General features: G+C 36.4%; 1 protein-coding gene and 1 non-coding gene across 6 annotated transcripts in view; one reads left to right on the top strand and one right to left on the bottom strand.

The window, feature by feature from the left end:
* Positions 1-17,347, bottom strand: part of PNPLA8 (patatin like phospholipase domain containing 8) — a 133,833-nt gene that overhangs the window by 20,439 nt on the left and 96,047 nt on the right. For all 5 annotated transcript variants that reach the window (XM_067745883.1, XM_067745884.1, XM_067745881.1 and 2 more), the window contains 2 exons: positions 11,563-11,657; positions 8,547-8,718 (listed from right to left, as the gene is read on the bottom strand). In XM_067745883.1, coding sequence (XP_067601984.1) covers positions 8,547-8,718; positions 11,563-11,657 — 267 coding nt within the window. The remainder of the gene's footprint in view (positions 1-8,546; positions 8,719-11,562; positions 11,658-17,347) is intronic.
* LOC137229642 (small nucleolar RNA SNORA11) lies at positions 7,686-7,815 on the top strand. Its single transcript, XR_010945794.1, has one exon. It is a non-coding gene; the product is annotated as a small nucleolar RNA SNORA11 (small nucleolar RNA).

The following is a 17,347-nucleotide window of genomic DNA, read 5'->3' as shown; positions in this document are numbered from 1 at the left end:
CCATCAGAGAGCAGACAGCGGAAGCAAGAACTACAGTCCTGCAGCCTGTGGAACAAAAATCACATTCACAGAAAGATAGACAAGATGAAAAGCCAGAGGGCTATGTACCACATGAAGGAACAAGATAAAACCCCAGAAAAGCAACTAAATGAAGTGGAGATAGGCAACCTTCCAGAAAAAGAATTCAGAATAATGATAGTGAAGATGATCCAGGACCTCAGAAAAAGAATGGAGGCAAAGACTGAGAAGATGCAAGAAATGTTTAACAAAGATCTAGAAGAATTAAAGAACAAACAAACAGAGATGAACAATACAATAACTGAAATGAAAAATACACTAGAGGGAATCAATAGCAGAATAACTAAGGCAGAAGAATGGAGAAGTGACCTGAAAGACAGAATCGTGGAATTTACTGCTGCAGAACAAAATAAAGAAAAAGAATGAAAAGAAATGAAGACAGCCTAAGAGACCTCTGGGACAACATGAAACGCAACAACATTCGCATTAAAAGGGTCCCAGAAGGAGAAGAGAGAGAGAAAGGACCAGAGAAAATATTTGAAGAGATTATAGTTGACAACTTCCCTAACATGGGAAAGGAAAGAGCCACCAAAGTCCAGGAAGCGCAGAGAGTCCCATGCAGGATAAGCCCAAGGAGAAACATGCTGAAACACACATAGTAATCAAATTGGCAAAAACTAAGGACAAAGAAAAATTACTAAAAGCAGCAAGGGAAAAACGACAAAGAACACACAAGAGAACTCCCATAAGGTTAACAGCTGATTTCTCAGCAGAAACTCTACAAGCCAGAAGGGAGTGGCATGATATATTTAAAGTGATGAAAGAGAAGAACCTACAACCAAGATTACTCTAGCCGGCAAGGGTCTCATTCAGATTCAGTGCAGAAATCAAAAGCTTTACAGACAAGCAAAGGTTAAGAAAATTCAGCACCAACAAACCAGCTCTACAACAAATGCTAAAGGAACTTCTCTAAGTGGGAAACACAAGAGAAGAAAAGGACCTACAAAAACAAACTCAAAACAATTAAGAAAACAGTAATAGGAACATACATATCAATAATTACCTTAAACGTGAATGGATTAAATGCTCCAACCAAAAGACACAGGCTTGCTGAATGGATACAAAAACAAGACCCATCTACATGCTGTCTACAAGAGACCCACTTCAGACCTAGGGACACATACAGACTGAAAGTGAGGGGATAGAAAAAGATATTCCATGCAAATGCAAATGAAAAGAAATTGGAGTAGCAATACTCATATCAGATAAAATAGACTTTAAAATAAAGAATGTTACAAGAGACAAGGAAGGACACTACATAATGATCAAGGGATCAATCCAAGAAGAAGATATAACAATTATAAATATATATGCAGCCAACATAGGAGCACTTCAATACATAAGGCAACTGCTAATGGCTATAAAAGAGGAAATCGACAGCAACACAATAATAGTGGGGGACTTTAACACCTCAGTTACACCAATGGACAGATCATCCAAAATGAAAATAAATAAGGAAACAGAAGCTTTAAATGACACAATAGACCAGATAGATTTAATGGATATTTACACGCCATTCCATCCAAAAACAGCAGATTACACTTTCTTCTCAAGTGCACATGGAACAATCTCCAGGACAGATCACATCTTGGGTCACAAATCAAGCCTCAGTAAATGTAAGAAAACTGAAATCATATCAAGTATCTTTTCTGACCACAACACTATGAGATTAGAAATCAATTACAGGGGAAAAATAGTTAAAAACACAAACACATGGAGGGTAAACAATACGTTACTAAATAACCAAGAGATCACTGAAGAAATCAAAGAGGAACTCAAAAAATACCTAGAGACAAATGACAGTGAAAACACGACGATCCAAAACCTACGGGATGCAGCAAAAGCACTTCTAAGAGGGAAGTTTATAGCAATACAAGCCTACCTCAAGAAACAAGAAAAATCTCAAATAAACAATCTAACCTTATACCTAAAGGAACTAGAGAAAGAAGAACAAACAAAACCCAAAGTTAGCAGAAGGAAAGAAATCATAAAGATCAGAGCAGAAATAAATGAAATAGAAACAAAACAATAGCAAAGGTCAATAAAACTAAAAGCTGGTTCTTTGAGAAGATAAACAAAATTGATAAACCATTAGCCAGACTCATCAAGAAAAAGAGGGAGAGGACTCAAATCAATAAAATGAAAAAGGGGAAGTTACAACAGACACCGCAGAAATACAAAGCATCCTAAGAGACTTCTACAAACAACTCTATGCCAATAAAATGGACAACCTGGAAGAAATGGACAAATTCTTAGAAAGGTATAACCTTCCAATACTGAATCAGGAAAAAACAGAAAATATTAAGAGCAATGACAAGTAATGAAATTGAAACTGTGATTAAAAATATTCCAACAAACAAAAGTCCAGGACCAGATGGCTTCACAGGTGAATTCTATCAAACATTTAGAGAAGAACTAACACCCATCCTTCTCAAACTATTCCAAAAAATTGCAGTGGAGGGAACACTGCCAAACTCATTCTGCAGTCACCATCACCCTGATACCAAAACAGACAAAGATACTACAAAAAAATGGAAATTACAGACCAGTATCACTGATGAATATAGATGCAAAAATCCTGAACAAAATACTAGCAAACAGAATCCAACAACACATTAAAAGGATCATACACCATGATCAATTGGGATTTATCCCAGGGATGCAAGGATTCTTCAATATACGCAAATCAATCAATGTGATACACCATATTAACAAACTGAAGAATAAAAACCAAATGATCATCTCAACAGATGCAGAAAAAGCTTCTGACAAAATTCAACACCCGTTTACAATAAAAACTCTCCAGAAAATGGGCATTAGGGAACCTACCTCAACATAATAAAGGCCATCAACAACAAACCCACAGCAAACATCATTCTCAATGGTGAAAAACTGAAAGCATTTCCTCTGAGATCACGAACAAGACAAGGATGTCCACTCTCGCCACTATTATTCAACATAGTTTCGGAAGTCCTAGCCACAGCAATCAGAGAAGAAAAAGAAACAAAAGGAATACAAATTGGAAAAGAAGTAACACTGTCACTGTTTGCAGATGACATGATACTATACATAAAGAATCCTAAAGATGCCACCAGAAAACTACTAGAGCTAATCAATGAATTTGGTAACGTTGCAGGATACAAAATTAATGCACAGAAATCTCCTGCATTCCTATACACTAATCACAAAAAGTCTGAAAGAGAAATTGAGGAAACACTCCCATTTACCATTGCAAAAAAAAGAATAAAATACCTAGGAATAAACCTACCTAGGGAGACAAAAGACCTGTATGCAGAAAACTATAAGACACTGATGAAACAAATTAAAGATGATACAAACAGATGGAGAGATATACCATGTTCTTGGATTGGAATAATCAATATTGTGAAAATGACTATACTACCCAAAGCAATCTACAGATTCAATGCAATCCCTATCAAACTACCAATGGCATTTTTTTACAGAACTAGAACAAAAAATCTTAAAATGTGTATGGAGACACAAAAGACCATGAATACACAAAGCGGTCTTGAGGGACCGGAGCTGAAGGAATGAGACTCCCTGACTTCAGACTATACTACAAAGCTACAGTGATCAATATTGTACTGGCACAAAAACAGAAATGCAGATCACTGGAACGGGATAGAAAGCCCAGAGATAAACCCACGCACCTATGGTCAACTAATCTATGACAAAGAAGGCAAGAATATACAATGGAGAAAAGACAGTCTCTTTAATAAGCGGTGCTAGGAAAACTGGACAGCTATATGTAAAAGAATGAAATTAGAACACTCCCTAACGCCACACACAAAAATAAACTCAAAATGGATTAGAGACTTAAATGTAAGACTGGACACTATAAAACTCTTAGAGGAAAACATAGGCAGAACACTCTCTGACATAAATCACAGCAGGATCTTTTACGATCCACCTCCTAGAGTAATGGAAATAAAAACAAAAATAAACAAACAGGACCTAATGAAACTTCAAAGCCTTTGCACAGCAAAGGAAACTGCAAACAAAATGAAAAGACAACCCTCAGAATGGGAGAAAATATTTGCGAACAAATCAACGGACAAAGGATTAATCTCCAAAATATATAAACAGCTCATGCAGCTCAATATTAAAGAAACAAACAACCCAATCCAAAAATGGGCAGAAGACCTAAATAGACATTTCACCAAAGAAGACATACAGATATCCAAGAAGCACATGAAAAGCTGCTCAACATCACTAATTATTAGAGAAATGCAAGTCAAAACTACAATGAGATATCACCTCACACCAGTTAGAAATGGGCATCATCAGAAAATCTATAAAAAGAAAATGCTGGAGAGGGTCTGGAGAAAAGGGAACCCTCTTGCACTGTTTTGGGGAATGTAAATTGATACAGCCACTATGCAGAACAGTATGGAGGTTCCTTGAAAAACTAAAAATAGAATTACCATATGACCCAGCAATCCCATTAGTGGGCATAAACCCAGAGAAAACCATAATTCAAAAAGGCACATGCACCCGAATGTTCACTGCAGCACTATTTACAATAGCCAGGACACGGAAGCAACCTAAATGCCCATTGACAGACGAATGGATAAAGAAGATGTGGTACATATATATACAATGGAATATTACTCAGCCATAAAAAGGAATGAAGTCTGGTCATTTGTAGAGACATGGATAGACACAGAGACTGTCATACAGAATGAAGTAAGTCATAAAGAGTAAAACAAATATTGTATATTAACGCATATATGTGGAACCTAGAAAAATGGTACAGATGAACTGGTCTGCAGGGCTGAAATTGAGACACAGATGTAGAGAACAAATGTATGGACACCAAGGGGGGAAAGTGGCAGGGCGGGTGGTGGTGGTGGTGTGATCAATTGGGTGATTGGAATTGACATGTATACACTGATGTGTATAAAATGGATGACTAATAAGAACCTGCTGTCTAAAAAAAATAAATAAAATAAAATTCAAAGAAAAAAAGAATAAAGCTACTATAATCATCAAAAAAACCAGCATCCCTATAATAACACAAAATCATTACCACAGGAAAAAATATAAAAATGTTCTCAATAAACAATGAAAGAAAAAAAATGACAATAAAGGCCAGGGAGTGGGCATGGTAAAGCATAACAGCAAGGCCCCCACTGAATTACACTTGCTGATTTCCATACCCTTGTATACAGTCCCTTTCCACACAGACCCTGGGTTTGAGTGGCTTTGGTCAATGGGACATCAGCAAATATGCCACTAAACTGAGGCTTGGTTAAGTCCTCATGCACTGAGGCTGGCCCTAACTGGAACTCTGAGACCACCATGATGGGATGAAGCCCAGGACAAGAGAGACCAGCTGTCCCAGCCATCTCAGCTGAGCTGCCTGCTGGCTGCCAGTAACCATGAGTGAGTTTATACAAGACCAGAAGAAATGTGCAGTCGAACCACAGAATCATGAGACTTAATCATGACCCAAAAAAAAAAACTTAATTAGGCCTTAGGACTAGAAAATAATATAAAGATTTACCTGATTTCAAGGTAGAAAAGACTTTCTAAATATTAAAGCAAAGTTCAAAATTAAAGGAAAAGATCTGACAAATGAAGACTTCAAACTCCTCCACATTAAAAAAATGTTTTTAACTAAAAAGCACGTTTTCAATATATCAACAAACGGTTAATACATTTCTAATATAGTGAGCAATGCCCTGGTAGGAAAACGAGCAAATATTATGCTCTTGAAATTCACACACAAAAAGGAAATAAATAAAAAAACAAAAAATGTTTAAACTCATCAATAACCAAAGTGATGCAAACTGTAAACACCAGTTTTAAAATCTCTCAAACTGAAAAAGTTCTAAAAATTAAAATGTTTGGTGTTCATAAGTATTTCATGAAATGGAAACACAAACTGATGTTGGTGGGTCAGCTGGGACAACTGTGTGGAAGAACAATTCAGGTATATACATCTATCTATCTATCTAAAAAATAATTTCTTAAAACATGTATACTTTCTGACCCAAAATTTCACTCAAGAAGTTTACCTTAAATATATAACCAGAGACTTAAGTAGAGATGTAAGATATCCACCTAAACTTTACTTTGAATGGGAAAAATATCTGAAATATCCTCTTTTCCCACTAGGGAATTTGTTAAATAAAAAACAGTACATCCATAAAATGGATAGCAAACAACCATTAAAACACGTCTCAAGGGACTTCCCTCGTGGTGCAGGGGTTACGACTCTGTGCTCCCAATGCAGGGGGCCCAGGTTTGATCCCTGGTCAGGGAACTAGATCCCACATGCATGCTGCAACTAAGAGTTTGCATGCCACAACTAAGAAGCCCACCTGCTGTAACTAAGGAGCCCACGTGCTGTGAGTAAAGGAGCCAGAGAGCTGCAATTAAGGAGCCTGCCTGCCACAACTAAGGAGCCCGCCTGCCACAACCAAGACCCGGTGCAACCAAAGAAATTAAAAAAAAATTATCTCAAAAAGTATTTAAAAACATAGGAAACCAATCACAATAAAATGCTAAGTGAAAATGCAAGATACAAAACTACACGTGCATTATCCCAATTTTGTGAAGGGGATGAATACAAACTCACATTCACAACCTCACATACACATATACTTATTTATCTCCAAGAAATTCCAGAAAACATACAACACCATGTTAATAGTGCTTTTGTTCTTCGTAGGATTATAAGCTATTTTCACTGTTTTATTTATATATTCTCTATTTCCTATATAATGATTATTTTTAAAAGCCATCAACATTGACCTAATAATTATGTTTCTTATAAACTGACCTACTGATACATTCTGAAGTGTGGGCAGAAATGTAAATTTTCCTACCATAGCATTGTTCAGGATCACAAAAAACCAGGAATAACATAAATGTCCCAAATATAAGCGATTAAGAAAATATGGCACTGCAGAATGCAGTGCAGTCTTTTAAAAATTTGTCAAGAAATTTTCATAAAGTTGAAAAAGGGGAAAAGGTAGAAAATTATAACTACAATATAATTTCCACCATATGAAACATATATGAAAATGTACATAGTCTAGGAAAAAAAATTAGAAGAAAACATACTGCAAAGTCTACAGCTCTAAACAAGATTGTGGGTGATTTTAAGTTTCTATTTTATGCTTATATTTTTAGAAAGTGAGTATAACAGCTTTGTAATATTTTGGAAGAAAATGTTTAAAAATTAGTAAATCTTTTAGAAGAGTATTTGTTAATGATTTGAGAAAGACTAATACTACTACATCATTTTAAATAAGGCCCTCAAGCACCTGTGGATTTTGGTACTCTCGGAGGTCCTGGCACCAATCCCTCACGGATACCTAGGGCCAAATGTATGTTAAGGAAAAACAACAGGTGCAAACATGTCCTATATACAATATGGTCTCAATTTTTTAAAAGACAATTGCAACTTTTACACGCAAATCTCAAACATGTGAACCCAAGAAAATAGTGAAAAGAATACAATTCACCAAAACAGTAGTTATCTTTAATTAGTGAGATCAATAATTTAGTATTCTTCTGTATATTTTTCTGCATTGTTCAAATATAAATCAAGACATTTTAAAAAAGAATAAGTACATGGGCTGTGCTCAGAGCAGGGGGTATGAAGAAATGGCTTCTTTGTTTACAACACACCCGACAGGAATCTGGGTTCATTGTGACAAAGGGCACAAAACTTGTAGCCTTCCTATGAACAAATACCCAACACGTGTCCCCATGCACTTCACGTGGCTGCTGGGCAGGACCAGTGGGACAGGGCTCAGTACTGGAAGGAAAGCCACAGTATTCAGTGGGGGAGTTTGCCACCTAGAGCCTGTCTGGTCCATGTGTGTGTGACCCATGAGTGGTCTTATAGGCATAAAGGCTTTGAACCCCTCTCTTCAAGGAAAAAAGAAAAACAGATTCCAACTATATGCCATTCTGGAAAAGGCAAAACAATGGAGACAATAAAAAGATCAATGGTTGCCAGGAGTTTGGGGGGAGAGGGGAGATGAATACATATAGTACAGAAGTCTTTATGAGCTGTGAAAATACTTTGTATGACATTATAATGATTTTATGTCATCATACTCATCATATGGTATGACATACTTATGTCATACCATACTTTGGACATACTTTTGTCCAAAGCCATAGAACGTGCAACCCTATTCATTTTATAAAGTGAACCCTAAGATGAACTAGGGACTTTGGTGATTGTGATGTGTCAGTGCAGTTCAGCCTTGGTTAAAAAAAAAAGTCTTGGAATTAACACTCGGGGTAGACACTTTCGGCAAAAGTTTTATTTTTATATATGTATACATATTATATGTGTGCTTGTTGGACTGTGATGTAAAATCTACTTTTTAGATTAAAAAAATTTGCAGGCTACTGTAGTTATACTGGCAAATAAAAGCACAAATTAATCTCAAAAAAATAAAAAAAGAGTAAGTACAACTTACTTAAGAATGTTTTCCCATGTTTGACTGTCATAAAATGCATGGCTCCAACTCATTTTGACTGTTCCAACAATGACATTTTGTGAAAACACATCTGATCCCAGTTTTCGATAAAGTTCCTCACATTCATCCAGAGGCATATGAAACAATCCCAACATGAATGCTAATATAGCACCTGAAAGAAAGAATCCTTAGTTTTTATCAGCCCTGCCATTATAGTACTTATAAGATCTCCTGAGTCACAGACTTGGTTAAAATTCTAGCTTTGATACTTTTTAACTGTGTCGCCTGAGACAAACTACTTAACCTCCCAGAGCCCCAATTTTTTTCATCTATAAAATAAGGATAATAACAGTAACTAAAATTTACATGTTTTTATAACACTGGGATAACACACGTAAAAGGCATTACCAGGCCTCAATGAGGATTCAATAAATACTAACCACTGATGATGACGATAATTTAAAAAATATTAAAATGTGTTGTTTTGCATTAAATTAAATTATAACTAAGAATTAATAAATTCCTTAGTTTTAGTCAGAGAATACAGTATATTTGACAACTTACCAATTCATTAAAATGATTACTCCTTCAGGTTGGTCCTGGGAACCAATGTAATAAATAAAGAAATTAGGTCTCTGGGATGTCTTTTTAAACAGCTAACTGCATACCCTAGCCGCACTTGATAGGACACACTGCCACCTAGTGTACCTAACTGGCATAGCCCTGAACTAAGGAGGAAAAGGGGAGAGAAACGCTTTAAGTGACAGGGAGAGGGTGGTAAGGGCGAAGACCTGTAGAGTATCACTGCTTACATTAAGATAACGAACAAAGTAAAAAGCAGGAAATCACTATTATAATGTATTTAAAATATTTTATGTATTTTATTATTCTTAGTCTTACTCTAGTAAAAGACAAGTCAGCTTGTTTTAAAATACATTGTATGGCATAACTATATGATAGAAATTGTTACTTATCAATTTGCAGAAAATGTTTAATTAACACAAGAAATAACTTGCCAAAAAAAAAAATTAAGTTGCTTTTAAGAAGAGCTACTACAAAGATGAACAGATATTAAAAAACTGAATTTTACTGAATGGTTAAGGACATTACCCTTAAACTAAATATATATTTTTAACTTTATAAAAACTAAATGTGTAGGGACTTCCCTGGTGGTCCAGTGGTTAAGAATCCACCTTCCAATGTAGGGGACGTGCGTTCGATCCCTGGTCAGGGAACAAAGATCCCACATGTTAAGGGCCAACTAAGCCTGTGCGCTCTAGAGCCTGTGCGCCACAACTAGAGAGCCTGCACACTGCAGCTACTGAGCCTGCACGCCACAACTAGAGAGAAGCCCGCATGCCACAATGAAGAGCCTACAGGCCGCAACTAAGATCCCATGGGTCGCAACTAAGACCCAACGCAGCCAAAACGAACAAACACTAAATGTGCAAACAAAATTTCTACATTAGAATATACAAAATAGTTAAAAGAAAGGAAAATTATAAGCACTATATTATAAGTTAAGGTTAAAGTAAGCTAGAAGACACAATGGAAAAGATATACTGTGATAAGTGCAGAAACGTACATATTACATAAACAAATGCTGTACTCGGTAGATGAATCTCTGGTTTAAAATTCTCTTCATTGAGCACCCACCTACTAACAATGGTGCCAAAGCAAGACGTTAGCTTGTAGATATGTTTAAAGGTTTAAATTGCTAGGACCATTCCAAAATTTAACAGAAACGGCTAGGGTAACAGCTTCAGGGAGAAATACCAAGAACACTTGCACTGTGAAGGTCTCTCTTAATTTCTAGTTATATCAATTGGGGATATACATATTATTTTCCTATCCTGAGAGTCACAAGGCATTTTTTAACATGCTAGAAGATCTCAGAAGTCCCTCTGTAAAGAAACCTGCTTTAACTTTCTTTAACCCAACCTTTTCCAAATCTGCTATCATCTTGAGGAATCACTGTTCAGTGGAACATCACAGGAATCACCGATTCCTTATACTTCTGAATTATCCCTACAACTGCTCACATTTAGTTTTCATAATGGAGCATCAATTAACGTGCCCTTTGGGAATATGTCATACTTGACACAGATAACGTAGAGAAATCATTTGATTTTGTTGCTGGTAGTCTTTAGGTCTACTATTATAATTCCGAAGAATGAGAAAAAATAGAAAAGTCTATGAAGATAAACTAATGTAAAGTGAGAAATTATCAGGCCAAATAGTAAAATGTACAGCAGGGATCTGCAATGCTAACAGTCCTTGAGTGTTACCTGGGAGGTAAGCAATAGCTATAGGTACCCTGAGAAGGCTTCATGTACACCCTGGAGGATGGGGGTGATGCATGGGTGAGAGAGTTGATGTAAGAAACAGAAAAACAAAACAAACAGAAAGCAAAACAAAAATTTATCTGTTGGTGAGTCAGTGAAAACTAGAAAATTATTCAGAAGCTATCATATTCTAAGTTGCCAATTTCTTCTATACAAGCATGAAACTAGAATTTTAAATGTACATCAACTAGCAATATTAAAAAGCTTTTAAAAAACATAGATTCTCACATTTATCCGTTTGCTTTCAAACAACCAGATAAAAAAGGATATAAGAAGCAATTTCCTCACAGAGGGATACCTTTCAAAAGAAAGTAAAATCTTATCCATCCTTAATGTTCTGTTTGTTCAAGCACAATTTGAGCACCTATCACTTTGCTACTTTCCTTCAGGTGACTATACCATAAGGTGATAATTCATAATTTATACTTGTCACTGTGGCTTATTTAAACCGTATTAGAAAAGCACGCTAAAATCTACTTCTGAATATTAACTTATTCCCAATAAACATTTTAAAAAGTTCATTAAGCAAATCAAAGGTCTATTCATCATCAAAACATGAAACTAACATCCATCATTTCAGGAAATGACCAGGATCTTAAACTTGAGTGCTTAATGTTATTTTTCTTAATGCACTGCTGGGATGCACACTTCCACACGATAATAACAATCACCTGTGCTTACACCACAAATGTAATCAAAGAGTTGATGAACTGGCTTCTGAGTAAGTTCAACTAATTTTCGTAGGGTCTGAAGAGCAACCACACCCCTGTAGGAAAAATAAAAGGCAAAAATGAGAATTCTTGTTTTAAGGAAAGTTAAACTATTGAATAAAACAATCTTTGGTTTCCTAGCTTATATGCTAACATGAAAACTAACAATATAAATTATCATCAGTTAAAACTGACAAAGGTTTCTGGATCACTTCTGAAAATCTATATCTAAATAATGGTATTAAAACCTGTGTCATGGTACCACATTTTGAATTTACACTAGTATCTCTTTAAATAAGACAACAAAGATATGGCAACGTAAAATATTTCATCAAACACTCCAACTGTGGAAATTTCTTCAAACTTCCACGCGCCAGTTTTGGGGTGCCACGTACTGGGTTTCTCCACTTAGCAATGTGGTTGGTTACCTGTGCTTCTATACATTTCATGTATTTTACTAGTCATACTTTTAAGCTTTCTTTTATTTATTCATTTTTAAAAACTTTCAACTACCTCAAAACAAGGCTTTGCACTAAGAATGTATGCATTTATGTGCTGACTTTGTTCATTTCTGGACTCTTGCCAAAGGCAGCAAGTAGCTTCATGATGGAATGTGAAAGATGAAACAGCCTAGGAGGTGCAGGAGGCGCTGGAAAATCCTTAATACTGGGGGATATACAGACATAATGAAAAGTTCTAATCCCAATACAAGGTGTGGAGCAGAGAACACAGTATTAGGCACCACAAAATAAAATTTAGAGTCTCAAATTGTGCTTTGATACTACGAGCACAAAGTTACTAGAAAACATTGTCAAGACGTTTTCATAGAAGACGAAAGATACAGATTTTTTTTTTTAATTGCGAGAAGTAATGTGGATTTGAAGAGCGGTCAGAGAAGAAAAGATGGCTTATGAGGACAATACACTGTGAATTCAATGTATTTTTAATGTGAGACATGAAGAATTAAAGGTCATGCTAGATAAAACATATTTAACAGTGTGCCCTCCATTATCTTATGAAAAGGAAATAAAACATGCACATATATATATTCAAACAGAAAAAAATATTTGAAGAAATAAATCAAAATAGTAAAAATAACCTTGGAATTGTGAGCTATGATTGTTTCATTTGGTTTGTTTTTCTTTATATTTTTCTTTTTTTTTTTCCCCTCCCAAGTTTCACTTGTATAAGCCAGAAGGGAACTATTTTAAAATGCAGTATTTATAAATTAATTCAGGACAAATTTAAAAATAAGTATTATTGCTAGGTTGACTCTACATGCTTAACTCTCTACCAGGCTCTCGTAGACAAAAGAAATGTTAAGATATGGGTTCTTTTCTCACGAGCCTTCTTACCTTACTCCTTTCGGTACCAATTTCCCATTCTGGCTGCTTTCTCACAGTCCCCTAAACTGAGGTTTCCCAACAGCAACGCAACTGGCATTTTGGGCCAGGCAATCTTTTGTTGTAGGGACTGTCCTAGGCATTGGAGGATATTTAGCACAACTGTACTCTCCTCACTAAATGTAAGTAGCAATCCCCCAACTGTCACAACTAAAAATGTCTCCAGACAGACAAATATTCTCTAGAGGGCAAAATCACCTCCAGTGGAGAATCACTGATCTAACCCCACCTTCATCCTAACCAGCCTCTAGATTTTCCCAAATATCTTCACTCTAATTTCCTCCCCATATGACTAATAAAACCCCTATTCTATGAAATCAAGTATTACTTATTGATCACAGATCCCTTTTCACTATATAGCTCCCTCACTCTAAACAGACATTTGAATGTTCTTCCATGTTCTTATTTCAGATCTCTTCTCAACTGTTATTTATTCAAAAACTCATAGCCATGATCACTCTTCAGAGAGTAACAGCACTGTTACTCTCTATCCCTTTACTTTGCTTTACACTTCTTCATAGCACCAATTACTACTCAATAATACATTTTTGTTTTTCTAGCTGTTTTCCTTAAGGGAAGAGCACAGATGGCAGGGAACTGGAACACAAGCTAGAAATTTTAGGGGGAAAGGTTCATGAAATGAAGCCAAAGCATCTACCAACAAATAAGGAACTAGACAAACTAAGACCAAATAGGAAGCATGGATGGATTGCGATTAGTAAGAAGGGAGCCTAATGGTGAAATTATCTCCTTCTGAGCTTGGCATCTGTGAGAAGATGTAGGGAGTCAGGAAGCTACTCCCATAGGCTCCTTTTCTAACACTCACTTTATTACTAGTTGACTGATACATGTGGGTAAGATAAATACAATAAAAGAAAACGAATATTGCAGCACTCTGCCAAGATTTTAAGAGAATCACGGTTGATAAACTGTCCTAAACTACCAAAAATGTCTGAAAAGACCAAACTAAAATATAAATACTAGGTCACATTAAAATCAGAGGAAGGGGATTTGCTCATGGCTCCTCATGGTTACAGATCCAGAAATGTAATTCTCTTCTGATCCAGAAGAAACCTATCTTAGCTGGAGAAATAACTGAGAGTCTGCTCGTTTTAGGACAACAGTATCCGTGTGACTGATAGGGTCTTGGTGCTCTGGCCGGGTATCAGGTCTGTGCCTCTGAGGTGGGAGAGCCGAGTTCAGGACATTGGTCTGCCGGAGACCTCATAGCTCCATGTAATATCAAACGGCAAAAGCTCTCCCAGAGAGCTCCATCTCAATGCTAAGACCCACCTCCATGTAACAACCAGCAAGCTACAGTGCTGGACACCCTATGCCAAACAACTACAAGACAGGAAAACAACACCACCCATTAGCAGAGAGGCTGCCTAAAATCATAAAAAGGTCACAGACACCCCAAAACACACCACTGGACGCAGTCCTGCCCAGGAGAAAGACAAGACCCAGACATATCCAGCAGAACACAGGCACCAGTCCCCTCCACCAGTAAGCCTACACAAGCCACTGAACCAACCTTAGCCACCTGGGTGGGGGAAGACACCAAAAACAACGGGAACTACGAACCTGCAGCCTGCGAAAAGGGGACCACAAACGCAGAGAGTTAAGCAAAATGAAAAGACACAGAAACACACAGCAGATGAAGGAGCAAGGTAAAAACCCACCAGACCTAGCAAATGAAGAGGAAATGAGCAGTCTACCTGAAAAAAAATTCAGAGTAATGATAGTAAAGATGATCCAAAATCTTGGAAATAGAATGGAGAAAATACAAGAAACGTTTAACAAGGACCTAGAAGAACTAAGGAGCAAACAAACAATGATGAACAACACAATAAATGAAACTAAAAATTCTCTAGAAGGGATCAATAGCAGAATAACTGAGGCAGAAGAACGGATAAGTGACTTGTGGAAATAACTACTACAGACCAGAATAAAGAAAAAAGAATGAAAAGAATAGAGGACAATCTCAGAGACCTCTGGGATAACATTAAATGCACCAACATTCAAATTACAAGGGTCCCAGAAGAAGAAGAGAAAAAGAAAGGGACTGAGAAAATATCTGAAGAGAGTTGAAAACTTCCCTAATATGGGAAAGGAAATAGTCAATCAAGTCCAGGAAGCACAGAGAGTCCCATACAGGATAAATCCAAGGAGAAACATGCCAAGACACATATTAATCAAACTAATAAAAATTAAATACAAAGAAAAAATATTAAAAGCAGCAAGCAAAAAACACCAAATAACATACAAAGGAATCCCAATAAGGTTAACAGCTGACTTTCAGCAGAAATTCTGCAAGCCAGAAGGGAGTGGCAGGACATATTTAAAGCGATTAAAGGGAAAAACCTACAACCAAGATTACTCTACCCAGCAAGGATCTCATTCAGATTTGATGGAGAAATTAAAACCTTTACAGACAAGCAAAAGCTAAGAGAATTCAGCACCACCAAACCAGCTTTACAACACACGCTAAAGAAACTTCTGTAGGCAGGAAACACAAGAGAAGGAAAAGACCTACAATAATAAACCCAAAACAATTAACAAAATGGTAACAGGAACATACATATCGATAATTACCTTAAATGTAAATGGATTAAATGCTCCAACCAAAAGACACAGGCTAGCTGAATGGATACAAAAACAAGACCCATATATATGCTGTCTACAAGAGACCCACTTCAGACCTAGGGACAGATACACACTGAGAGTGAGGGATGGAAAAATATATTCCATGCAAATAGAAATCAAAAGAAAGCTGGAGCAGGAACTCTCCTATCAGACAAAATAGACTTTAAAATAAAGACTATAACAAGAGACAAAGAAGAACACTACATAATGATCAAGGGATCACACCAAGAAGAAGATATAACAATGGTAAGTATTATGCATAGGAGCACCTCAATACAGCCATAAAAGGGGAAATTGACAGTAACACAATCATGGTAGGGGACTTTAACAACCCACTTTCACCAATGGACAGATGGTCCAAAATGAAAATAAATAAGGAAACACAAGCTTTAAATGATACATTAAACAAGACGGACTTAATGCATACTTATAGGAAATTCCATCCGAAACAACAGAATACACTTTCTTCTCAAGTGTTCACGGAACATTCTCCAGGAGAGATCATATCTTGGGTCACAAATCGAGCCGTGGTAAATTTAGGAAAACTGAAATCGTATCAAGTATCTTTTCCTACCACAACGCTATGAGACTAGATATCAACTACAGGAAAAAAATCGTAAAAAATACTAACACATGGAAGCTAAAAAATACACTACTAAATAACCAAGAGATCACTGAAGAAATCAAAGAGGAAATCAAAAATACCTAGAAACAAACGACAATGAAAACACGACGACCCAAAACCTATGGGATGCAGCAAGAGCAGCTCTAAGAGGGAAGTTTATAGCAATACAATCCCACCTCAGGAAACAAGAATCATCTCAAATAAACAACCTAATCTTACACCTTAAACAATTAGAGAAAGAAGAACAAAAAAAACCCCAAAGTTAGCAGAAGGAAAGAAATTATAAAGATCAGATCAGAAATAAATGGAAATGAAGGAAACAATACCAAAGATCAATAAAACTAAAAGCTAGTTCTTTTAGAAGATGAACAAAATTGATAAACCATTAGCAAGAGTCATCAAGAAACAAAGGGAGGAGACTCAAATCAATAGAATTAGAAATGAAAGAGGAGAGTAACAATGGACACTACAGAAATACAAAGGATCCTGAGAGATTACTACAAGCAACTATATGCCAATACAACAGACAACCTGGAAGAAATGGACAAATTCTTAGAAAAGCATAACCTTCCAAGACTGAACCAGGAATAGTAAATATAAACAGGCCCTGAAATTGAGACTGTGATTAAAAATCTTCCAACAAACAAAAGACCAGGACCAGATGGCTTCACAGGCGAATTCTATCAAACATTTAGAGAAGAGCTAACACCTATCCTTCTCAAACTCTTCCAAAATATAGCAGAGGGAAGAACACTCCCAAACTCATTCAACGAGGCCACCATCACACTGATACCAAAAGCAGACAAAGATGTCAGAAAGAAAGAAAACTACAGGGCAATATCACTGATGAACATAGATGCAAAAATCCTCAACAAACAACTAGCAAACAGAATCCAGCAGCAAGCACATTAAAGGGATCATACACCATGATCAAGTGGGGTTTATCCCAGAAATGCAAGGATTCTTCAATATACACAAATCAATCAATGTGATAAACTATATTAACAAACTGAAGGAGAAAAAACATATGGTCATCTCAATAGATGCAGAAAAAGCTTTTGACAAAACTCAA

Source organism: Pseudorca crassidens, chromosome 8 (assembly GCF_039906515.1).
Source record: "Pseudorca crassidens isolate mPseCra1 chromosome 8, mPseCra1.hap1, whole genome shotgun sequence".
Lineage (NCBI taxonomy): Eukaryota > Metazoa > Chordata > Mammalia > Artiodactyla > Delphinidae > Pseudorca > Pseudorca crassidens.
The sequence above is the reverse complement of the archived record's forward strand: the minus strand, read 5'-3'. Positions and strand labels throughout refer to the sequence as shown.